Source organism: Myotis davidii, unplaced genomic scaffold, assembly GCF_000327345.1.
Source record: "Myotis davidii unplaced genomic scaffold, ASM32734v1 scaffold169, whole genome shotgun sequence".
In the NCBI taxonomy this organism is placed as follows: Eukaryota; Metazoa; Chordata; class Mammalia; order Chiroptera; family Vespertilionidae; genus Myotis; species Myotis davidii.
In genome coordinates, this window is record NW_006383005.1 from 1,599,452 (window position 1) to 1,625,465 (window position 26,014).

The 26,014-nt window shown below is 41.4% G+C and overlaps 1 protein-coding gene across 1 annotated transcript in view; it reads right to left on the reverse strand.

Annotated features, from left to right (window-relative positions):
- Positions 1–26,014, reverse strand: part of MRPL48 (mitochondrial ribosomal protein L48) — a 49,294-nt gene that overhangs the window by 6,560 nt on the left and 16,720 nt on the right. The window contains exons 4-5 of the mRNA XM_006777940.2: positions 21,133–21,221; positions 7,495–7,664 (exon numbers count right to left, since the gene is read on the reverse strand). Of these exons, the coding sequence (XP_006778003.1) occupies positions 7,495–7,664; positions 21,133–21,221 (259 nt within the window). The remainder of the gene's footprint in view (positions 1–7,494; positions 7,665–21,132; positions 21,222–26,014) is intronic.

Sequence of the window (26,014 nt, forward strand, 5' to 3'; positions counted from 1 at the left end):
AGAGTATGATGCTCTGGAGAGCATATGCAAAGGTCCTTGGGTGGGAAGGGGCAAAAACAAAGCTAGTGTAATTGGAGGGGAAGGGAGAAGGAAGTATGAGTTAAAGCAAGAGAGGCAAGCCCAGACACCCTGGGGCACTTGGTATAAAGCCAAGTGAGGACCTTTAATTTGATCCTAAAGGAATGGGAAACCATGGAAGGAATTTACCTATGGGAGTAACATGATCTTACTTCCATTCGAGAAACATCACAATGAAAGCTGTGTGGAGTACTAGTTAGGAGGAATTGAGAATTCGGAGAGAAAAAAAAAGTGGGTTCAAATCCAGATCTTGCCATTTATTAGGTATACTAGAAGCCCGTTGCATGAAGAGATTTGTGCAATAGGCCTTCCCTTCCCCTGGCTGCCAGCACCGGTTTTCCTCCGGCACCCGGGACCCAGGCCTTCGCTGCTCGGGCCCAGGGCCTTCAGTTTTCGCTGCTCCAGCTGGAGCCTTCAGTCTTTGCTCTGCCGCTTTGCGCCTACGTATGCAAATTAACCGCCATCTTTGTTGGGTTAATTTGCATACTCTCCTGATTGGCTGGTGAGTGTAGCGGAGGGATGGTCAATTTCCATGTTTGTCTACTATTAAGTAAGATGGCCGTAGGCAGGCTTTAATAATTAATTAATTATCCCATCTAATGAAAGAGTAATATGCAAATTGACCATTACTTCAACACACAAGATGGCCACCCCCATGTGGACACAAAATGGCCAGCAGGGGAGGGCAGTTGTGGGTGATCAGGCCTGCAAGGGAGGGCAGCTGGGGGGGACCCAGGTCTGCAGAGGAGGGCAGTTGGGGGGAACCAGCCCTACAGGAGAGGGCAGTTGGGGGTAGCAGGCCTGCAGGGGAGGGCAGTTAGGGGCAACTAGGCTGGCAAGGGTGGGCAGTTAGGGGTGACTGGGCCTGCAGGGGAGGGCAGTTGGGGGCGACCATGCCTTCAGGGGAGGGCAGTTGGGGGCAAGCAGGCCTGCAGGGAAGGACAGTTGGGGATAACCAGGCTGGAAGGAGAGGGCAGTTAGGGGCAAATAGGTTCGCCATCACTGGCTTAGGCCCAGACGCAGGCCGGGCTGAGGGATCCCCCTCCCTTTCGTGCACAAATTTTGTGCACCGGGCCTCTAGTAATAATAATAATAATAATAATAATAATAATAATAATAGCAGCCAAGAGTTGCTGGCAACTGTTGTAAGCACTTTAAATATATCAACTCCCTTAATTTTTACTATAGTCTTTTTAGGTAGGTACTTTAACTCCATTTCATAGATGAGGAAACTAAAACACAAAGAGGTTAAGTAAACTGCCCAGTGACAGACAATAAGAATATGGTAGCCCTGGCTCATATAGCTCAGTTGGTTGAGTGTTGTCCCATGCACCAAAAGGTAGCTGGTTCAATTTCCAGTCAAGGCACATGCCTGGGTTTCAGGCTCAATCCCCAGGAGGGGGCATATAGGAGGCAGCCAATTGATGTTTCTCTCTCTCTTTCTCCCCTCCTCCCCTCTCTCAAATCAATAAAAACATATTGGGGAAAAAAAAAGAAGAAGAATATGGCAGAGCACAAGTAAAACCTGGATGGTTTGGCTCCAGAGTTGAGCTTTGATTCACTATGTATAAAGTGCTTGTTTGAATTAAGTAAGAATATATAAAAAAAGTACTTATCAGAGTGGCTGGCTGACGGTAGCTCAACAAATGCTACTGCCTTCCTGCCTTTACCCAAATACAGCCAGAGTTTTCCACAGCTGGGTTTTATTCTTTTTATTTTTTTAATCCTCACCCGAGGATATTTTTCCATTGATTTTTAGAGAGAGTGGAAATGAGAAGAAAAGAGAGAAATATTGATGTGAGAGAAACATACCGACTGGTTGCCTCCTGCACGAGCCCTGACCAGGGCCTGGGCTGGGGAGGGGCCTACAACCAAAGTACGTGCCCCTGACCAGAACTGTACCTAGGACCCTTAGGTCTGCAGGCTGACCCTCTACTGAGCCAAAAGGCCTAGGGCTACAGCTGGGTTTTAAAAACAGCATCTTTTAAAAAGTCCTGAAAATTTAAAACACTATTCCAGGGAGTTGATTCACTGTAGGTAAGATGACACTATGTAAATGAAATTTAATGTTTCTTTTCTATCACAACTTCTGAGAAGCTACCCCTAATCCCTGCCAGCTGGGAAAAAAAAATCTCTTTTTTTAAAAAAGTATATTTTTATTGATTTTTTTTACAGAGAGGAAGGGAGAGGGATAGAGAGTTAGAAACATTGATGAGAGAGAAACATCGACCAGCTGCCTCCTGCACAACCCCTACTGGGGATGTGCCCACAACCAAGGTACATGCCCTTGACCGGAATCGAACCTGGGACCCTTCAGTCCGCAGGCCAATGCTCTATCCACTGAGCCAAACCAGTTACGGCAAAAAAAAATCTCTTCATTAATTATTATTATTTAGAATGTTGCAGTATGTCATTCTCTGCTAAATGCTATCATATAGCCGAAACCGGTTTGGCTCAGTGGATAGAGCATCGGCCTGCGGACTGAAAGGTCCCAGGTTCGGTTCCGGTCAAGGGCATGTGCCTGGGTTGTGGGCACATCCCCAGTGGGAGATGTGCAGGAGGCGGCTGATCGATGTTTCTCTCCCATCGATGTTTCTAACTCTCTGTCTCTCTCCCTTCCTCTCTGTAAAAAATCAATAAAATATATTAAAAAAAAATAAATGCTATCATATACTATTTTATTTAATTTTCAGAACTCAGAGAAATAAGAAAATTATCATCCCATTTATAAAGAAGACGTAACTGAGATTCAGAATTTCCCAAGGTCATATTGCCAATAACTGGTACAACCTGAATTTACATCAGGTAGTTTGATTCCAGAATTGGTACTGTGTTACTCAAAGTGTGGTCCAGAGACAAGTTGCTGGTGAGCAGACTGCATGGTATCAGTCCAGGAAAAGATAAGGAGCATGCAACAGTCACTAAACACACTATTTAACTCAGCCAACCATTTTTTTTAATAGCAAGACTTTTTTGATGAAGGAAGCAAAGCATGAATGCACATTTTGGCATAAGCTTCTGATATCTTCGTGCAGTACTACTTGGAAAGGTATTGCTCTAAATTGTTATACTATTCTGCTTCTTGAACTGGCACTGTACTTTAACTTTCACTTACCATGTTCCACATTATGTTAAAATTATTTCTGTGTGCTTGTGTGCACACACACATGTACATATAATCCCTGAAATCAAGAACTTTCACCTTAGTATTATCCAGTTAAAATGCCTAGTACAGTGCTTACCACATGAGCAAGAAAGGGCTCAATCAATAGATTTTAATCAATTAATTGAAAGCACTGTCATTAAACTTTAGGAAATGTATACCATACAGCTGGATTGTATAGTCATATTGAAGAACCTGTCATTCTTTCAGCAATGGCTTAATGTTCCCCATGTGGCAGGCAGGCCCTGGTCTAGGTGCTGAAGAAATAAAGAACACAGTCCCCATCTAGTCAGTGGGGAGAGGAGCTGACACATGAATAGACGATTACAGCCCAAAGCACTAAGTGACATGATAGAGGTGCGTGTCAAGTGCTGAAAGAACAACTGACTCTCTGGGGCATCAGAAATAGATAGAGCATATCTTTAGGCCTAACACAATTGAAGTACTATCTGCTGTTAGAGATAAAATCACACCTTATTATACAGTCTTCCAAATAGCACATTTAGCACAATTATACTCTAAGTTATAAAGGTTCAAAAGTTCATATTTGGCTTAATGACTTAAAATAAGACCTTATAGCCCGGCTGGTGTGGCTCAGTTGGTTGAGCATCATCCCATGCACCATGAGGTTGCTGGTTCAATTCCCAGTCAGGCACATGCCCTGGTTGTGGGCTCGATCTCCAGTAGGGGGCATGAAGAAGGCAGCTGATCGATGTTTTTCTCTGATTGATGTTTCTATCTCTCCCACTCCCTTCCTCTCTCTATATTTTTTAAAAAAGATCCTATAGAATTAAAAATACTGGAGTCAGGCAGAACTAGGTTAAATCCAGGCAATTTACTAGTTCTGTGACTTTTGGCTATTCTGAGACTTGGTTTCTTCATCTGTACAATGAGAATCCTATCTAATAATAGACAAACATGGTAATTAACCGTACCTTCGCTACCATCACTATTGCTGATCAGTGCGATATGCAAATTAACCGCCAACAAAGATGGCGGCTAATTTGCATACTGCAGGCAGGGCGGGACACCAGGAGCCGCCATCCAGGCCCGTGTGTGACCCCAGGAGCCACCGGAAAGCCAGGCCGCAGGCAAGGCAGCCCCCCGGGACCCAGGAGCCCGTCGGTGAGGTCTGCAGGCGAAGCAGTGATCAAGCTATGAGGGGAAGGTGGGGTTGGAAGGAGCTACAGGAGCAGCTCTGGCCGGAGACTAAAGACTCCAGCTGGAGTGAGGAGCAAAGACTGAAGGCTCCAGCCACAGTGAAGACTGTGTCCAGAGAGAAGGTGACCAGAGCGAAGGTCTGGGTCCCGGGTGCCAGAGGAAAACTGGTGCTGGCAGCCAGGGGAAAGAAGGCCTATTTCACGAATCTTCGTGCAATGGGCCTCTAGTATATTAATATCTGTCAAGTGAGAAAGAGTATAATTTTTGCTATATCCATATATTGTGCCATGTACTACCTTGTCACAATGGCAAACCACCCCAAGTATTATTTATTAAATATTTTTCTTTAAGTCAACACACTTAAAATTAATTTGAAAAAGAAACTTGAGATGTGGAACAACTGGAACTCATGTTGCTGATGAGGAAAAAATGGTACAGCCAATTTGGCAGTTTGGCAGTTTCTTATAAATTTAAACATAAATTACACTTAACCATTTGATCCCACAATCATACTCCTGGAGAAATGAAAACTTAAGTTCTCACAAAAACCTGTACATGTTTATAGTGGCTTTATTCACAATTGCCCCAAACTGAAAACAACACAAATGTTCTTCAGCTGGTGAATGGATAAACATACATGCATTCAATGAAATACTTATCAGCAACAAAAAGAAACAAACAATTTGACACTGGCAAGAACATGCATAAATCTCAAATACATTATCTTAAGTGAAGAAATAAAGAACACAGTCCCCATCTAGTCAGTGGGGAGGGGAGCTGACACATGAATAGACGATTACAGCCCAAAGCACTAAGTGACATGATAGAGGTATGTGATTCACAAAGAAAAATACCGTATGATTTCATTAATATTACATTCTGGAAAAGGCAAAAACTATAGGGACAGAAAATAGATCTGTATTTGCCAGGGATTGGGGGTATGGGGAGGGAACTTCTTGGGATGATGAAAATGTTCTATATCTTGGTTATGATGGTATTTACTCTCTACTGTGTGTATTCGTCAAAACTCAGAAATTGATCATTGAATTTTTATTGAATGTAAATTATATATCAATAAACCTGACTTTATGTTCCTACTACAAATGGAAAACCAGTATCAGCTGTCATAAGTAGAAAGTAAGTTAAAAATAAATACAATGAAAACAAAATAATGTTATAAAATTCTAGCTAAATTCTATTGGTAGCCAAAGACGTGAACCAGAGGTTGCCTCTCTGTTATAAAGATTAGGAAGTGTTAGAGTGGTGTTAAGAACATACCAGAACCACACAAAGAATTTATCCTTGACATATTAAGTTGAATGAGAATTTAAAAGGGCATCCCACATTTTCTGAAACACTGAGGTAAGTTATGTAAAGTGCCTGGCCTGGAGCAGACAGTGAGTAAATGTTAGTTCTCCCCTCCTACAGTTTTCCAACAAATCCAAAGAGTAAATGAAAAGCAGAGCAAGCAAAGAATACCTAAATAAATGGGGACATATACCATCTTAATGAATCAAAGGAATTAAAATAGATAAAATGTCAGCTCTCCTCAAATTTATCTACAGATTCAACACAATCCTAACAAAATTCCATCAGGCTCTTTTCAGTAGAAATCAACAAACTAGTTCTAAAATGTTTATGAAAAACCTAGAGTAGCCAGAATAATTTTGAAAAATAAGAACGAAGTTTTAGTTCAATAATCAAGCTACCGTAATCAAGATATTGTGGTATTGGTGTAAGCATAGATATATACATCAATGTAATAGAGAATAGAAATAGATCTAAACATACATGGTTAATTGACTTTCAGAAGGTGTTAAGAAAAATCAATGGAGAAAGAAAATCTTTTTAACAAATGGTATTTGAACAATTGGATATGTATATTTAAAAAAAAAAAGAACTTTGACTCATATCTCACACCGTATACAAAAATAACTCCAAATGGATCACAGACCTAAAAGTAAAATTTAAAGCTATAGAACTTCTACCAGAAAACATAGGAGAATATCTTTGTGATGTTGGATTAGGCAAAGATTTCTTAGATCTGATACCAAAAGCATGAACAACAAGAGAAAAAACTGGTAAATTGAACTTCATCAAACTTAAACTCCTGCTCTCTAAAAGACTCAGATAAAAAGGTAACAAGATAAGCCATAGACTGGGAGAAAATATTTGCAGAACACATACTGAAAAAGAACTGGTATCCAAAAACAGATTGTAAAAACTTTAATAATTCAGTAATAAAAAACAACCCAATTTTAAAAGAAGACAAAAGATTTGGACACATCATCAAAGAAGATATTCGGAAGGTAAATGAGCCCATGAAAAGATGCTCAACATCATTTATTTATTAGGGAAGTGAAAATTAAAACCACTGTGAGATACCAGTATGTATGTATTAGAATACCTTTCAAAAAAATGTGACAATACCAAGTACTGACCAGAATAAGGAGTTACTGTAACTCTCATATATTGCTGGTGGGAATGCAAAAATGGTGTATCTAGTTTAGAAACCAGTTTGGCGGTATCTTACAAAGTTAAACATAGATTCACTATACAATCCCTAAATCCCAATCTTAGGTAATTATCCAGGAGAAAAGGAGACATATGACCCACAAAACCTGTATGAGAATGATTACGGCAGCTTTGTTAATAATTACCAACAAACTGGAGACAATCCAAAAGTACATCAACTGGTGAATTAAAATCACCATTTAATGGAATACTGCTCAGTAATAAAATACTTACAAAAACATGGATAAATTTTAAACACATTATGGCAAGTGAAAGAGGCCAGACAACAGCTACATATTGTATGATTCTACTTACATGATGTACAACTGGGACAGAAAATCAATTGGTAGTTGCCAGGGATGTGAAAGGGAAAGAAAGGGGCGGAGATTGACTATGCCTGGGCACCAGGAAACTTTTGGGGTTAATAAAACTTTTATGTTTTGATTGTGGCAAAGTATATCTAAAAAGGGTGAATTTTACCACATGTAAATTATATCTCAAAACCTCATTTATCAACAACAAAGCAGAGCATGCTACCCACGCCAAGAATATTTCATACAATATGACAGCCTTCATACCTTTCCTCCACTTTAATGGAGAGATGGTTGCAGAGGTTGTGAACATATTGGGCATAACTCTCTGCCAGGGCCATGTCATATGAAGTCATGTGAATGTTCAAAACCCCATATTCGTAATCTGTCCCCAAATTAATGGCTCTCAATTCCACTGTTCTCTTCTTCTTCTTGGGCTAAACAGAAAACAAAAAGAGAATGAAGATAAATCAAACTATTATATAAGAAATTCTAACTTTACAAAAAATTTTTTTAAAAATTAATCTTTCATATAAATTTACCACTTTTTTCCTCAGGCTTCGGTACTTACAAAATGAAGTTCTCCTAGAAAGGAATGGGCAGCTTCCCTTGCCAGTCTGGGCTGTGACATCAGCCAATGAAAGGCAAGGGAATATTGCTGGCATTACTTTAAGATAAATACAGTGACTGTCTTCTACAATTAACTTGTCTTGAGACTCACCTTCCATCAAGAAAGTTTCTCAACTAGAAATAATCAAACCTACATAAGTACCCATCAAGAGGGGGAACTTGTTAAATAAATCATGGAACACCCATTTACAAGCACATTATGCAGCTGTAAGAAGGGAAAAGAAATTTCTTTATGTACTGAAATGGCAACGCCTTTAAAATAAATTAGATGATAAAAGCAAACTGTAGAATAACATGTTTAGACATGTCATACATATAAAAAAGGGTAGGTATGCCATATATGCAAAAAGAATAGGGGTGTGTGTGTGTGTGTGTGTAATTACATAGATATTTATTTGCTTGTATATCCAAAAAAATATCTCTAAAAGGATGCATAAATATACTATATCATTGGCTGGTTACCAGTGAGGGAACTGGATGGCTGGAGCATAGAGGTGGAAAGGAGACTTTTTATACTATTTCCCTTCTATCCTATATAATAAAAAGCTAATATGCAAATTGACCAAATGCCGGAACGACCGGTCACTATATGTTATGCACTGACCACCAGGGTGCAGGCACTTAACACAGGAGCTGCCCCCTGGTGGTCAGTGCACTCCCATAGGGGGAGCGCTGCTCAGCCAGAAGCCAGGTTCATGGCTGGCAAGTGCAGCGGCGGTGGTGGGAGCCTCTCCTGCCTCTGCAGCAGCGCTAAGGGTGTCCGACTGACAGCTTAGGCCATTAGTCAGACATCCCCCAAGGGCTCCCAGACTGTGAGAGGGTGCAGGCCAGGCTGAGGGACCTGCCCCCTGCAAGTGCACAAATTTTGTGTACAGGGCCTTTATTATTTTTTATAATGTGAATCTTTTATCAATTCAAAATTAGAATATACTGTTTTTTAAAAAATTAGTAAAAATTTTATTGTCATATCATACATTGAAAAATGCATAATTATACATCTCAATCAATTTCCACAAAGTTAAAATACCTGTTTAATCAGTATCCTAAACAAGAAATACCAACACCCAAAAAAATCTCCTGCCCCCCAAATTGGTAACCATTATTCTGACTTCTAAAACCAGAGGGTTATTTTGCTTCTTTTTTGAAATTTGCAAAAATGAAAGGATTCACTATATTCTCTTTTGTGTCTGGCTTCTTTCATTCATTATGTTTGTAAGATTCATCATATATTAGGTAAAACAACAGTTCTTTCCTAATCTATTGTATGAATGTGTTACAATTTATTTATCCTTTTTACTGGTGATGGGAATTTGGGTTACTTCCAGTGTGGGGCCATTATGAATAAGAGCATTGCTACCAATGTTCTTGTATATATTTTCAATGAACATATGTATGCAATTTTGTTGTAGATATACCTAGTACCTGAACTAATGAGTTACAGATTATGCATATGTTCATCTTTAGTAAATATTCTCAAAGAGCTTTACAAAGTGCTTTCCAATTTAGACTCCCACCAGAGCAAGTGAGAGTTCTAATTGCTCTACCTTCTTGCTAACACTTAAAAAACTTGGTATAGTCAGCTTTTCTAATTTGTTTGAGCCATTCTGGTTGGTATGAAGTAGTAATGAATCAGGGGTTTAACTTGCATATCCTTTAAGTCTATTGAGCCTGAGAACCTTCCCATATGTTCATTAGCCATTTGGATGCTCTCTTTTGTTACCTGCCTATTCAAATATTTTGCCCATTTTTTAAAATTGGGTCATCTGCCTTTCTCATATTAATTTGAAGAAGTTTTTTCCTTTGTTCAGTAAATATCTTCTCCCTCTCAGGAGCTTCCCCTTTCACTTTAAAAAAATATATATGTTTTTATTGATTCAGAGAGAGGAAGGGAGAAGCAGAGAGAATTAAAAATATCAATGATGAGAGAGAATCATCATTTAGCTACCTTCTGCATGGCCCCCACTGGGGATCGAGCCTGCAATTTGAGCACCTACTCTGACCAGGAATCAAACTGTGACCTCCTGGTTCATGGGTCAGTGCTCAACCACTCACACTGGCTGAGCCCCTTTCACTTTTTTTTTTTTTTAACATACTACTTCTGAATTACTTTATTTTATTTCAGTACTAGAGGCCAGGTACATGAAATTCATGCATGGGTAGGGTCCTAGGCCTGGCCTGTGATCAGGGCTGATCTGTGGGCCAACCAGTGGGGTGATCAGGGGGTGGGGTAGAGAGGGGCCCTGCTGGCATCTGCCTTGGCTGGCCTGGGGCCTGCGGGCTGGGGGCAGCTTCTGCATTGAGTGTCTGCCCCCTGGTGGTCAGTGTGCATCGATCATTCCGCCATTCAGTCAATTCTCATATTAGGCTTTTATTATATAGGATTTTATTTCTATGACTGGAAAATTAAGAGCAAGCCATCTCCCATACGTACCCTGATTGGGGCTGGGAATCAAACCTACAACCCAGGTACATGCCCTTGACCAGGAATTGAACCCAAGACCCTTTAGTCTGCAGGCCATCGCTTCAATCACAAGCAAAACTGGCTAGGGCCCCTGGCACTTTTTACTTGTGTATCTTGATGAGCAGAAATTCTAATTTTTAATGTAATTCAATTTATTCATTCTTTTGTGGTTATAGTGATTTTTGTGTCTGGTTTAAGAAATCTGTCTACCTTAAGATCATGAAGGTATTCGTGTATGTTATCTTCTAGCAGTTTGATGATTTTAACATTTACATTTAGATCTACAGCTCATTTTTTAAGTGATTTTTGTATATAGTATAAAATAGGAATCAAGAGCCATTTTTCCCCCACATGATCACCAGTGCAGTTAACCGAGCACCACTGCATGTCACTTTCATCATATAAGTATCCACAGACATGTGGATCTGCTCCTGTAGTTTTTATTCTATTCCACTGGACTATTTGTCTATCCTTGAGCCAAAACCACACTGTCCTAATTACTGGAGATTTATAATAAATTTGAAGTTTGGTAGAAATAATTTTTTTTTTCAAAGAAAGGAAAGCAAATCTATCTCTATTTACATGCCGTAATCATCCCTATCTAACAGCCAGCGGCCTAGTGGCTGCCACAGCAGAGTGGTTCCTGGCAGAGCACCTGGGATAGTTCTCGTACATCACTGCTCTCCAGGTCAGTCTAAGAGAGCAGGGGCCCAATATGGGGAAGCAGGGAGAGGACTCAGACAGTCCTTTCATGAGGCCAGTAATACTGATGACTGGCCTGATCTCACAAGGGTGTTCTGAGAACTGAAAACACTGTATGTAAAGTGGTTAATACAATCTATGGCACTAAGCACTCAATAAATATTAACTTTTAATACTTTTTTCATTCCATTTTTTAAATATATATTTTTATTGATTTCAGACAGGAAGGGAGAGGGAGAGAGAAATAGAAACATTAATGATGAGAAGGAATCATTGCTCGGCTGCCTCCTGCACACCCCCTACTGGGGATCAAGCCCACAATCCAAGCATGTGCTCTTGACGGCAATCAAACCCGAGACCCTTCAGTCTGCAGGCAGACACTCCACCCACTGAGCCAAACTGGCTAGGGCTATTTTCATTCTTATATTCCTCAGATCTAACACAGGGCCTGGCAGAGAAAATATGCAATGGTGCACTATTTTAGAATTTTAGAACAGGACAGCATTTAGAGATGATTTTGTCCTAGTTCTTCATCTTTGCAGGGGAAGAATATGAAGCCCAGAGAGATTAAATAAGTCCCCCAGAGTCACACAGACAGTCAGGATAGATCCTAGAACTAAAGCCTAGATCTGACCCTCCCCCGCCAAATGCAGGGATTTTTCCGCTGCAGCCTCTGCATTCCTGAAGTTCTTAACAGTGGTGTTCACCCCAAGGTCCCCAGTTTGCAGTGAGTGAGACAGTCCCCTCTAGAGACCAACCATCAAGGAGCAGCTTAGCTCTCTCTTCAGAGGCCACCACACCCGTGGCCAAATGCGGCAATCCAGGCTTTTCATCCTGACAGCCAGCACTGCAGTCAGATCTGTGAAGAATGCTGAGTAGGAATGCGGCTGAAATGGGGAGCGGCTGAAATTTTCCAGCACAGAGAGAAGGAGCTTTTTCTTAACCAGGGAAATGCCAGGGCTTTTCAAAGGTGTCACTTTAGGGGAACAAAAAAAGAAAGCTGATTCCAGTATCCCTCTTGGCATCTCTCTTGCTTTTCCGTGTTGGCCTAGATATGCCTGGAGCGATCCACACCATCAGGAGCCTATTGTGATATTAGATTTCAGTTCTGAGCCAGGGCACAGAATAACCAGCAAGAGCTTGAATGCACAGAATATCAGTCACTAATTCCTATAATTTTATCTGCATAATCTTTTTCACATCATTCCTTTCTTTTATTTTCTAAATGCCTGAGTTCAGGCCTTCATGACTGCCATGGATGTACATGACTAGAGCTGTGTTTTGGGGAGGCCACCCTGACCGCACATGAAGGAGAGCCAGGCAGGAAAAGAAGGGAGGCTAGGAGAAAGGTGGCAGGGAAGATGGACTACTGTCCACCACCAAACTTTGGTACTCCTGTGAATGACCTGGATTCACTGTGGGGTGGCCCGGGTGGCCATTCTTAGATCCTTGCAGGATTGCACTATGATCCCCAAAACGAACCATGGGATACATTACTAAACCATTTTTATACAGAAATATCCACATTATTACCCTGTCTCACAGATAGAAAACTAAGGTCCTCTGAAGGCACGTGACTTGCCCAGGTTACTGGGAAACTTTGCTGGGAAAGAGCAGGTAGAGGAAGGAGTCTTATTAGAATCACAGGCTGCTATAGGTGGGAAGGATCTTAGAGATGATTTAAGTCTCTCCTTCCTCCCCTCCCTAATTTTACACAAAGGGAATGTTGAGGCCCAGAAAGGGGAAATGACTGGCTTAAGGTTACAATAGTAAGGAAATGACAAAGGTAACCACTTTGTGTCTAGCAGCTCAGGCTCTCTCCTCTAACTTCTGCAAATAGTATCACTATAAGTGGCATCCTCGAGGGTGGGAAAGTTGGGAAGGCATTGTATCATCCTCAAATGAAAAGGCTGATATGCTGAATGTATATTCAGCTTCCAGAAATTCTGCCAATGGAAATATAAAAATTTACACTTGGGATCTTGAATGATTTGGTGATGGTACTCTGAACAGCCCATAATGAGCTGGAAGGTGCATAGAAATCAAGTGATTATGTTTACAACTCAATGTGGCACACTCACAAGACACACCAAACAAGACCTGGCACTCACTGGGTGGCGGTGCATAAAGAGCACCAGACTTAGATGGAAGCCAAAGAAAATAGACTCAAATCCTGCCTGCTTAGTCAGTACTTGCCATTGACTGTCCTCTCTAGGTGTCAATTTGTTCATCTTTAACACTTAAGGCTCTTGTAAGGCTGAAAATATTGAAGTTATATGAAATGGAAATAGCATAGACATTAGATGAATTCTGACCATCCTCAGTTCAAATATTGGCTTTGGGAATTACTAGCCATTTGGGGAAGTCATTTAATCACTCTGAGTCTTATATTCCTTAAACATGAAGGAGAGCCAGGCAGGAAAAGAAGGGAGGCTAGGAGAATTTAATAACCACATTTAATAACCACATGATATCAGATGATTAAATTAAATATACCATTTGTAAAATGAAATAATGTTTTTAAAAGCCCAGCATATATTAGTTATAGCATCTAATATGTAGTAGTTAATAATGGTATCTTTTAAAAAGGTTGAGTAATGTACATAGAACTATGATTACTATAAAACAGAGGTAAGCATGCTCCTGGTATCCTATTGGTATGCCTTACAAAATAATATTAAGCACCTGCTGTGTGCAAAGTGCTGATTCAACTGCTCTAAGAAAAGACACCAAAGAAATAGAAAATAGTCCCAGGCCTCAAGGAGCTTACAGGACAGAGAGAAAGAAAAGACACATTTGAAAGAGCAGATCCTCTCAATCCTATATAATAAAAGGCTAATATGCAAACTGTCCCCTCGACTGGGAGTTCAACCAAGGGGTGGGGCTGACCGGCCAACTGCCCATGGCCCCTGCCCCTGCCTGGCCCAGCCCGATCGGCCGATTAGGGTGGGCCGGCTGGACACCACCCATGCACGAATTCGTGCACTGGGCCTCTAGTTTAATCATAAAGAGCAGCCCGCTTCCCATGGAACAAACTACCTTGCTGTACCATGCTAATTACACCTCTAAGGGGAACCAAGAAAAACCATCTCAGATGGGTACAGTTGAAAGGGCAGTGAGCAGTCTATAGTAGTTACTCAATAAATGGTATCTTTTGGTGTATGGGATGATGCTCCAACCAGCTGAACCACCCAGCCAGGGCTAATAAGTGGTATCTTTAAAAAGATTGATCCAGACCTGCCTACTCCTCAGGGTTTCATGTACCCTCATCCCCTAGTGTCCATTTGAAACACCAGGATTAAAAACTATTAAAAGTTTCCCAACTGCATCTCCAGGATCAATGTCTTCTCATCTTTGCCCAGAATGTTTCCCCTCCCTGTAAAGTGTTTGACACTTTTTTAAAAATATATTTTATTGATTTTTTTACAGAGAGGAAGGGAGAGGAATAGAGAGTTAGAAACATCGATGAGAGAGAATCATCGATCAGCTGCCTCCTGCACACCCCCTACTGGGGATGTTGCCCACAACCAAGGTACATGCCCTTGACTGGAATTGAACCTGAGACCCTTCAGTCAGCAGGCTGACGCTCTATCCACTGAGCCAAACCGATTAGGGCTTAAAGTGTTTGACTCTTTACCCCATACCCTTAAGGTGAGTAAATCCTATTCATTTTTTAAGACTCAGCTCATGCTCTTCCAGAAAGCCTACCCTGATTCCTCAGACAAAGTTAGGCACTACTCTGTGTTCCCACAGCAACTCCTTAATACACTACTATCATTTATCACATGTATTCATTTATTCGACAAATATTTACTGACCACTAGTGATGGGTCAGATAAGGGTTATCATTAGGGATATGATAGTAATATAGCCATAGTCTCTGCTCACTGAAGCTTGCAACCTATCAGGAAAGGCATATACAGAACAAATAATATAAAGAGATGAATGTTTCAAGGGAGGATAATAGAGTGCTATGGGATTATAAAAAGAGAAACTAATGCTATCATCATTATCACCACTTACAGGCTATTTGTACCAGACACTGTGCTAAGTATTTAAAATTCTCTTATTTAACTTACTCCTCACAACAACATTGGGAAGTATAATTCCCTATTTAAGCCAAGGAAACTGACTTGGAAAAGTTAAGCAAACATACCCAAGGGCATGCAACTAAGAAGCATCAGAGCCAAATCTTTAACTCAGGTCTGTCTAATCTCAAAGCATTTATCTTAACTTCTTTCTTATCCTTTAAGGAAAGTATGCAGAGCTTGCCAGTTTCTTCAATATCTGTTCCCTCCTCTTCCTTTGATAGTGGAACTGCTGGGTTTTAGCTGGGCACATGACCATTCATAATAAAATGTACATTCCCAACGAGGCATGGTTATGTGGCCTTCCCTTACCCCTTCCTCCTGAATGGAATGTAGACATGGCTGAAGAGGGAGCAGCCATCTCAGATATGAGACAGAAGCGATATGATGTGTGGCAAAACCAAAAGCTGGAAGAATATCTATTTATACTTTTAGGTGAGAGAAATAAGCTTCTATCTTATTTAAGCCCTTGATTAAGTGGATCTATTATGGCAGCCAAACCACTATTTCAGTTCATATAAGAAGGTACTACATGACATTCATTTCTCTATTCCTAGAGCCCACCAATATTAAATGTTGAATTGAACTGAACTGAATTCTGGTACTGTCATTTACTAGCCATATGGTCATAGAGAAATCATTTATGCTCATCAGTTTCCTTTTCCACCCTGTCTACCTCACAGGATAGTTGGTGAATCAAAAGGCCTGGTTTTCAAATTTGTTGGTTGCAAAAAGCCAACAAAAAAATCATGTTTTTCTCTGTGAAACAACATGAAATACTCATCAACATATTTTCATCATACACAACAAAAACAATTTCACTAGAAGAAAATATTATATAAATGGAGTTCTCTGCATCTCAAAAAATATGAAAACATAATATGTTTCTCTGTTAATATTTGTTTTTATCAAATAAAACTGATGGGAGAAAATTTTGAAATTTAGAAAATTATATCCATTAACTTAATGCCTTTCTAAAGTATAGAAGATTACATTAGTAGTAAACTTGAGGAGGGATTCAAGGATCACCACTGTTCTGAGGGCATATGGTGTGCAAGACATTGAGATAATGTATGTGAAAGCACTTTGGAAATGGAATGGGATCATTACTATCATCACATCAAATATGAATCCATCTAAAACTCTGACACTGTTGTCATGCAGCAGAACAGGCAAGGCAGAATGAGATTCCAGTGGGCTGGAGATCAGGGTGCTCAATGGCACAGGCTACGTCGGGCCTTCACCGGAGTCTCTCTCCCTGTGTCTGGAAAAGCCCTGGGAAACTTTACAGCCCTGGCGTTTCCAGCTACCCCACGCAACTGGATGTTCCTGGAGGACTGTCTGGTCTTTTCATATACTCACTGTAAGAATACAGGTGGCACTTAATAAATGTTTGTTGAACTGAACTCCTTAACACCTTCACTGACCCTTTCAGGGAGAATTGCTTCTTTATCTTTGTTCTCTTGATACTTCATTCATTCTACCTAGTAAAGTACTTACAATGTGTATTTAGCTACACTTTTGAGCACTATCTTTCCCAGCCCACTGTCTACTTTTTGTAGATACTGTGTCTCATTCACCTGAGAATCATCTATGTTCCGCACAGTGCCTGGCACATAGTAGATGCTCAATGATGGTCTTTCTTTTCAATGAGTTACAGGAGTTATACTTCAGGGAAAACATGGATGCTAGTTTAAAACAACTATTCCTGAGCCAACTATAGGGATAGACATGGGTTATAGGAATCTAAGCCAGTCCTATAACCCATGCCTGGCCCTATAGTCACTGGACTGGCAAAACCAATCTTTCTGTTCCCAGGAAGCTAGGACTGTCACCATAAAGTGATTCTGAGCCGCTGATTTTCCCAGGAATGATGCCACACTTTCCTCACAGAGCTAACCTACCTGAGGTGCTACAACAAAATAAGCAGGTGTCAGAAATGGCAGATGTCTCCTCTATGTCAACAATAAAAATAACATTCACTAAGCTTCCCAGAGAAAAGTTATCTTGAGTCCTAGGGGCTAGTCTATAAAAAGGAAGTAAATTACCTATGTTACAAAAGATACACCAGGGCCAGAAAATAGAATATATAACAACTACAAATTGACAGCAATTTATATTGCCTCTGTTCCATCTCCCCACACCTTTCTCTTGACAATTCTCCGATACTTGGGCTGCTATTGCCCCAAGATTGAAGACAGTATAACAGCTGAGGGCAAGTATGTAAGTTGTCTTGGGAGAAATGACCTAGCACTATATAAATATGAAGGACTATATTATTTTTTATTTCTGTCAAATAAAAATAATTCTAAACACTCTGAAGCATTTACATTCAACAGAATAAAGAAGGCCTTTGAAAGAATAATGAGGTCTGCAGATAAGCTCTAAAATGTGATCTCTCACTGCCGTGAGTCAAGCTGGGACTTACAGATGAAAGAAAAAAAGTATCATTCCATAAAGGGGAAGGAGCATGTGCAAAGGCGCAGAGACATGAGGCAGCATGGGTGCATGAGAAATGGGCCTGAAGCATAGGATGCAAGAAGAAAAATCACTGAGAAGGAGGTTGGGTCATGCTATGAGAGACTTGGAACCCCATGGTTTGCTGTCATCTCCCATGTTATCACCCAAGAGGAAGCCTCATTTTCATTTCCCCTATCACTTACTCCTCAGAGAAGCAACAAGGAAAAGGGCACAGGGTGGAGGGATGGGCACCAACCAGGCCATGAAAGAAAAAAAGGAGGTAAAACTAGTATTGCCCAGGAAAGCTGAGATGAGGTAGGTGTGCATTTTCCTTCCCAAGGTTCAGGGGTCTTAAGACTGAGTATGGGACCTTTGGAAGGAGGAGTGAAGAGATTATACCAGCAGAAATGGGACAAGGGCTAGGCACTTTGTACATGAGAATTAATTCTCATTTCAGGGATGTGGGGCTCAAAAGAGTAGAGGGCCCAGCCTGAGACCCAGAGAGGAAAAAACTTACTTGTTTTTTCTAGGTTCTAGACTTAAGGAGAAAAGGGGGACCACAAAGATGCCTTCTAGCTTTTCCAGTCCAGTACCCCAGTGGGGTACCGGAGACTGGAACTTGAGACAGAGCCTCTGAAGGCCAGCACTTTCACTGTGTTGTCCTTGCAGGAAGTGAGCCTGCAGCAGCTTCCCTGCTATCCAGCACTACTGTGCTAGCCACCCCAGAACAATGAACGACCTCAGAGAAAAGCCTGTACTGCACGCAGAGGGCGCATAACTCCCCTCCAGCCACCAAGGTCATCTGCAACCAGCTGTCTGCAGATAGTGGGTGGTGTTTGCCAGCTCTGATTTCTAAAGCCTTGGGGCAGCTTCAATAATCACATTTCAGTTTAGCTCAATCAATATTTACTGCCCTCTATCTGATGCCAGGTCCTGTGTTGGACAGTGAGGACACAGAAAAAAAGAAGGCATGGCCTCTACCCTATAGAGCTCACCATCTAGAAGGGGAGGTGGTCACCAAAACAGACGGTTAAAACAGAGCATTAGGTCCTAGGGCAGAGGAAGCACAGGAATTCTGGAAGCTCATGGCAGGACAAGTAACCCAGTGCAGGGAATCCAGGAAGGTTTCTTAGAAGGGAAGATACATTTTTTTCATCCTCACCCTACTTCTCACTGAGATTTAAAGGTTGAGGATGTATTAACCAAGTGAAAAAGGGGGAAAAGTCTTCCAAGTGGAGAGAACGGCATGTGGGAGGCCTTGAAATGGTATGGTGATTTGGATGAAAAGCAAGAGGCCCAATGGAGTTAAAGCATGTTCTCCATGAGATAGCAGAAGAAGCTAGAAAGAAAGATGGGGACAGATGGCATTAAATATGGCATTAAACTTGCTTTTATACCAAGCTAAGGAGTGTGTTGGAGCATGACATATGCAGAAAATTATCTTAAGATGAAAGATCCCAAAACATTACTAGTAAAAACACACCTTCTCCCCGCCCCCCAACAAAACCAATTTCATTTCCTGCTAATTTATGTGGGACTTTTAGAAGAGGGATGTCCTAAAATAAAACAACTGCAACAACTATGCTAAGGTGTCACAACTCAGAAGGGGTGTAAATCACTCTTTCTTCTGATTTTTAGTAGCACTTTATTTTATTTATTTTTAGAGAGAGAGAGGGAGAAGCATCAATTTGTTGTTCCAATTATTATTTATGCATTCATTGACTGATTCTTGGATGTGCCCTGAAGGGGGATCAAACTCACAACTTTGATATATCAGTACAATGCTCTAACCAACTGAGATACCAGCCAGGGTATTTAATAGTACTTTATATCTTCCTTTTAGCACTTGTCATTTTCTGCTTGGGAACATAATCACGTACGTCTTATCTCTAATGGCTTACCAGGTCCCTCTGAGCATGAACCAGATCTTGTTCATTCAACCTGTAAAATTTTATTGCAACCCAGTTTAAATAGGCAAGTCGCCCCCAATAATGCCTACTACATAGTAGGCGTTTGATTAATATTTCATAGCATCATGGAGTTACAGGATATCAAAACTAAAAACTCTTAAAGACATTCTAATCTGGAGTTTCTCAACCATTTTTGAAGAGCCTGAAAAAAGCTACAGACTCTTTTCTCAGAAAAAGTCACAATTAGAAAACATTTTACATAAAATTTCAGGGCCCACCATGCCCAGAGGACTAAGGTTAATTTATCCAAAGTCATAAAGCTAATGAGTTGCAGAACCAAGCCTAGAACATAACCTTCCTGTTTCCCAATTGCGTACACTTCCCACTACAAACAAATAATTTTAGTTGGGCTGTTTCCTGCTGGGAGGCTGCCTAATACAAGCCTTGGACATGGCAATGTTCTTCTAGTGAAATTCCTCGATATAAGGATGATGCTTAAGAGAACATGACAAGCTTAGTGGCTTCAGAAGCCCAAGTACAGTGGTATTTAACTTTTGCCAAGGAGAGAGAGGCAATGGGAGATGTGCATGGTTACAGGGAACATTAAAATAAGCCCAAGAACCAAAAGTAATGTTGAAGACTCCTCAGTAGAACTGCAAAATCTTCTTAACTGTACCTTTTACAGGAAGTGATAGAATCATGACTCAAAGCCAGACCTTTTGACTTTCAGGCCAGTGTTGTGTTCACCCCACCAGAAAATCCTCTGCACATGCACAGAAATCTAACTACCCAGAAGCAATCTTGCAGCTGGAGCCAGAGAAGTAGGCTAAATAATCCTATCCTATATAATAAAAGGTTAATATGCAAATCGACCAAATGGAGGTTCGCCAGTCGCTATGACGCACACTGACCACCAGGGGGCAGACGCTCAACACAGGAGTTGCCCCCTAGTGGTCAGTGCGCTCCCACAGGGGGAGCACCGCTCAGCCACAAGCCGGGGTGACGGCAGGCGAGCTCAGTGGCCCACCTCAGCACTAAGGATGTCCCATGGGGAGCGGGCCTAAGCCTCAGTCTGACATCCCCTGAGGGCTCCCGGACTGCAAAGGATGCAGACTGGGCTAAGGGACCCCTCACCCCCCTGAATGCACAAATGCCATTCACTGGGCCTCTAGTCTTATAATAATTAGAACTAACTCCCAATTCCCTGTGATAATGAATTCAAGGAACACATACATATTTTAAATCTGCAAATACTATAAAACTCAGCTAGTTGGCTGAAAACGGCAGTACACCTCTACTAACCACCATTCACTCAGCTAAACTGGATGTATTATTTCCATTGTGAGGTCCATACTGAGCTAAGTACTAGGAACTAGGAACTTAGTACTAAGTACTAGGATATTTTTTAAAGTATCACAAATAATAAACTAAATCATTTGCTTTTCATTATGATAACCTGGCCTAGGGAAGAGATTGGGACCTGGTAGAAACATCTCCACTCTGGATAATACTGAAACTAAGTAACTGGAGAGGACTGAGGGATGACCCCCTATTCTTTCTAGCTCCAATACTAGCCAACCTATGCAGATCTGATCTTTGGGTGTTTGCAAAAGCTGCACACTCTCCTCTTCTGAAGGATCCCTGCCCCCTTTACCTCTTGTTCTTGAATTAAGTGCTTGTATCTTCCAATGCCATGGGTGGGCTTTGTCTTATAGTGCCGGCTGGTACTCAATAGAATACCACCTAAAAGAGAGAAAATAAGACAAATGTGTTTCAAAGCTCTTCCAGGAACAGATCACATATGAGGAGGTGAGTAGGCAAATTCTCCATTGCAAGACTGGGACTATTTGGTTTAAAGAACCAGAGCTATTTTATTATCCTGGGCTAACTCAGTTTTCCCCACCATTTCTCTCCTTTTGCCCACTGGACTATTTCCAGTCCCATTACCTATCTTTCTTTGAGAAATTCTCTCCTGTGAGAGCCACTGGTGGTATAGGGACAAAATAAATTCTCACAGGGTTGTCATTTCCTCTTGTCCCTCCACAAGCAATAATTCTTTTGAAGTTTTCTACAGATTGTACAGAGAAAGTGACAGGTAGCAGATATAACTAGGTATGAGGACAATCATAGATTTCCACAACGTTTTTAAAATCATCTAGTTTTAGACACTTGGTGTATACTGGGCAAGGATGATGGGAAAGCAGATAATTATATTATGGTGTACAAAATACTTAAATGGAGATGAGTGCAAGGTAGGGAGTGCCTAGAGGGACAAACAACTAACTCTGCTTTGGGGGCAGCAGTGGGGAAGGGTGCAGGGCAATAGGTTCACGAGAGGTAAAAGCTGAATCCTTGGAAGAGGAGTAAGAGTTTAAACACACAAGGAAGGAGGAGGTATTTTGGGGTGTGTTCTTAGCCACTGTCCCAATTCTGTCTCTCTGGATCTAAGACATTTGACCCTTTGAGTCTTCGGGTTCCAACTCTGCAAACTGGGACCCCACCCAAGAAGCTGATGAATCCTCCCGATGAATACACAGTGGTCCTCAGACCAGAGCCTTGCAAATTAATCTTATCCAACAAGCTTTCATCATGACCTTGAAAAAGCACTGAACTCTTCAAAGCATGTTCATTCACTTAATAAATATTTATTATTTCCCATCAGGGTAACCAGTGACAATTATACCACGTGAATGGCACACACTAGAGTTATGCAGTGTGTAATCAACCCAATATCTATGGCAGGACTCTTGGTACCAGGCAATGCCTTTAGAAGCTGGGGCTATAAGAATAGACGAAGACACAGTCCCTGCAGTAAAGAACCTATGATCTAGTGGGGAAACAGTAATACCAATGCAGGGCCATACACAGGAGGAGCACTGAGGCTAGACTTGAGGTGTTGGGAAAGAATTCTTAGAGCAGGTGGCTTTTAAGTAAAACTTGAAGGATGACTACGAGTTAGTGAGGAGAGAACATGGTATAGAGGGGGAAGAGCCAGAGAGAATTTCAAGGCAGAACAGGAGGACCAGGCTGGCAAGAGATGAGTTTACAGAAAAAGGCATACTTATGATATACCAGGCATTGTGCCAAGAGTGGGGGATATAAAAGTAGACAAGGCCACCCTAGCCAGTTTGACTCAGTGAATAGAGCATCGGCCTGCAGACTACAGGCTTTGTAGGGTCCCAGGCTCAATTCTGGTCAAGGGCATGTACCTTGGTTGCAGGCTCAATCCCCGGCCCTGGTGGGGCATATGCAGGAGGCAACCAATTGATGTGTCTCTTTCACATTGATGTTTCTCTCTCTGTCTCTCCCCCTCCCTTCCACTCTCTCTAAAAATCAATGGAAAAAAATATCTTTGGGGGAGGATTAACAATAACAGCAAAAAAGTAGACAAGGCCAACAAAACTCCACTTATGGAGCTGACAATCTCGAGGGAGAAAGGTATCATTAATGGAACAGTCACAAAATAAATATAAAATTCCAAATTGAGATAATAAAAAGAAAAAGCACAGAGGGTTATGGCAATACAATCGGAGGATCTATTTTACCTGTTGTTTTTTGTTTGTTTGTTTGTTTTTTTAATCCTCACCTGAGGATATTTTCCCAGTGATTGGTTGCCTTTGCACATGCCCCAACCAGGGCCGAGGAGGAGCCCTCAACCCAGACATGTGCCCTTGGCCGGAATCGAACCTGGGACCCTTCAGTCCACAGGTTGATGTTCTTTCCACTGAGCCAAACCGGCTAGGGCTCGGAGGATCTATTTTAGATTGTAGTATCAGAGAAGGCCTTTCTGAAAAAATGACATGTGAACTGAGACCAGAATTCAGAGGGAAATGGTAATAGTGTTTATCCCTAGGGAGAGGAAGTGGCTAGAAAGCAGGAGGAGAGGGACATTTACTGTTTATTTTATATTCTTTTGTAGCTTTTAAAACTTGTTCCATGCACATGTATTACCTATTCAAAAAAATAAATAAAATAAACTGAGACCTGAAAGGCAAGGAGGAGTTTATTAAGTGAAAAGATAGAGGATGAATGTTTCAGGCAGAGGAAACAGCATGTGTAAAGGCTTCAATGTGGGACACAGCTTTGGTTTTCAGTGTGGCTGATGCAAAGTGAGAGGGGCATGGAGAGGATCAGAGACTAGAGCAGTGGGTCAGAACACACCACACTGGGCCTTGTTAAGGGTTTGGATTTCAGACTGAACAGCCATATGCAGGGAAATTATATGTCTGATGTGTTTTTAAAATATCACTTTGGTTGTTGTGTGGAAAAGGAGCAGGGAGAGGGAGTATGGATGGAAGGGATAGGAGATTCAAATGGTAATCTTGGCTAAGTTATTGTTGGTGATCTCAAAATATCCCCCTCTCTATTCTATCCTCTAGAGCAGTGGTCGGCAAACTGCGGCTGGCGAGCCACATGCGGCTCGTTGGCCCCTTGAGTGTGGCTCTTCCACAAAATACCATGTGCGGGTGCGCATGTACAGTGCAATTGAAACTTCGTGGCCCATGTGCAGAGATCGGTATTTTGTGAAAGAGCCACACTCAAGGGGCCAAAGAGCCGCATGTGGCTCGAGAGCCGCAGTTTGCCGACCACTGCGAGCTTACTGGTTAATCTTTCTAAAACATTGACCTAATTAAGTTATTCTCTTTCATTAATTCAACCATTTATTCATTTCACACACACAATTTTTAAAAAAGTATTTACTATGTACGAAGCACTACAGGGGTGGGCAAAAGTAAGTTTACAGTCGTGAGAACCAACTGTAAACCTACACTTCTGAGCACATACTATTTGCCAGGTGCTGAGTAGGGACATGCAGTCTGTTGAATGGAGAGAATGTCCCGTAATTAATTCTTGGCTGGGGCTACCCCAGTTTTTTCCTCCTGAATAGCCCTACTATATACACTTGTTACTATTTTGAAGGAGAAATAATTGAGTTTAGTAAGCAAGGACATTGAAGGACAGTGGCTCTGGCATATATACAGGAAGGGGTGTGAGGTGGGAGAAGTCACTACATGATTACATGCAGTAATTGTGCTGAGAGATTTTCAAAGCCTCCTTTTAAAACCCTGGGGTTTTATTTTCTTCAGTGAAAAGAGTTGCCTTTTCTCTCAGGAGGCTGCAATGTTAATGTGACAGCAGGAAACCCAGATTAATGACATGAAAGAGGGAGGGATTCAGTTGAACTTATCAAAATCAGAGGCTTTCAAACTTATAAATTTTACAATTAAAACAACTGCCTAATTAAGCAGTTTAACCACTGGTAATTTGACCAAAACCTTTCATTTAAGGAGGAAAATGGTAATTTAACAGTAGTTTGATTCAGCTTCTTAATTAACCAGCTGTTCTAAATATAGGAATTGTCCCAAACTGCATTTGAAAATGCCTCCTCGCCAAGGAATTTCAGTAGATGAGACACCATGGCAAGCAATTGTGGCACTTTTACCTGAGAAATGTAATTGCCTCAAAGGTCACTTTCAGCCCTGCTTTTTGAAACCACTGAAGGGGTATTGCGTTTCTGTGTACTTAAAAATGGTGACTGGCATCTGAGTTTTCTTTTTTATTTACACAAAAGGTTTAATACTACTTTTGTTTGCCATGAAACTATACTGTCCTGGTTTTCCCCTATCACTTGGGCCTCCTATTTTCAATCCTATTCGCCATCTCTTTCACTCTCTATCCAATTTTTTAATGTGGAAGTTCCCCAGGTGCCTGATCCTTGGGCCTCTTCTCTACTTGTTCTCCTCAGGTGGTTTCATTCATTCCCATGACATAAGATGGACACTATGATGACTTCCAAATTTACAGTTTCAACCCAACCTATATTTGCGCTCAAGATCAATGTATCCTATGGGCTACTTAATATATCCTCCTCACAAGCACTCAATTCAACATGTTCAAAATCAGACTCAGAATCTTCCCCTCCAAACTGTTTCTCTTAAGGCAATACATTCAAAATAATTACATAGATTATCTATCTATTTATCTATCTATCTATCTATTTATTTATTACTAGAGACCAGTGCAAGAAATTCATCCACTGAAGGGTGGGGGGCGGGGAGGGCGGAGAGATCCCTCAGCCCAGCCTGCGCCCTCTTGCAGTCCAGGACGCCTCAGACATCCCTTTAACAGTCTGGGACTCCTCGCTCCTTACCAACTGCCTGGTCGCTGCTCCTTACCACTTGGCTCGCTGCTCCTTAGCGCTGCCACGGAGGTGGGAGAGGCTCCCACCACCGCCGCTGCACTTGCCAGCCATGAGCCCAGCTTCTGACTGAGCGGCACTCCCCCTGTGGGAGTGCACTGACCACCAGGGGACAACTCCTGCATTGAGCGTCTGCCCCTGGTGGTCAGTGCGCATCATAGCGACTGGTCATTCCGCCAGTTGTTCCACCGTCGGTCGATTTGCATATTAGGCTTTTATTATATGGGATAGTAGAAAATGTTCACTATAGATTAAGTGGGAAAAAGGAAATGATAAAGCATAATATATCATCATTGGTTCCCACATGCATATATATCTGGAGAGAGAGAGACCGACC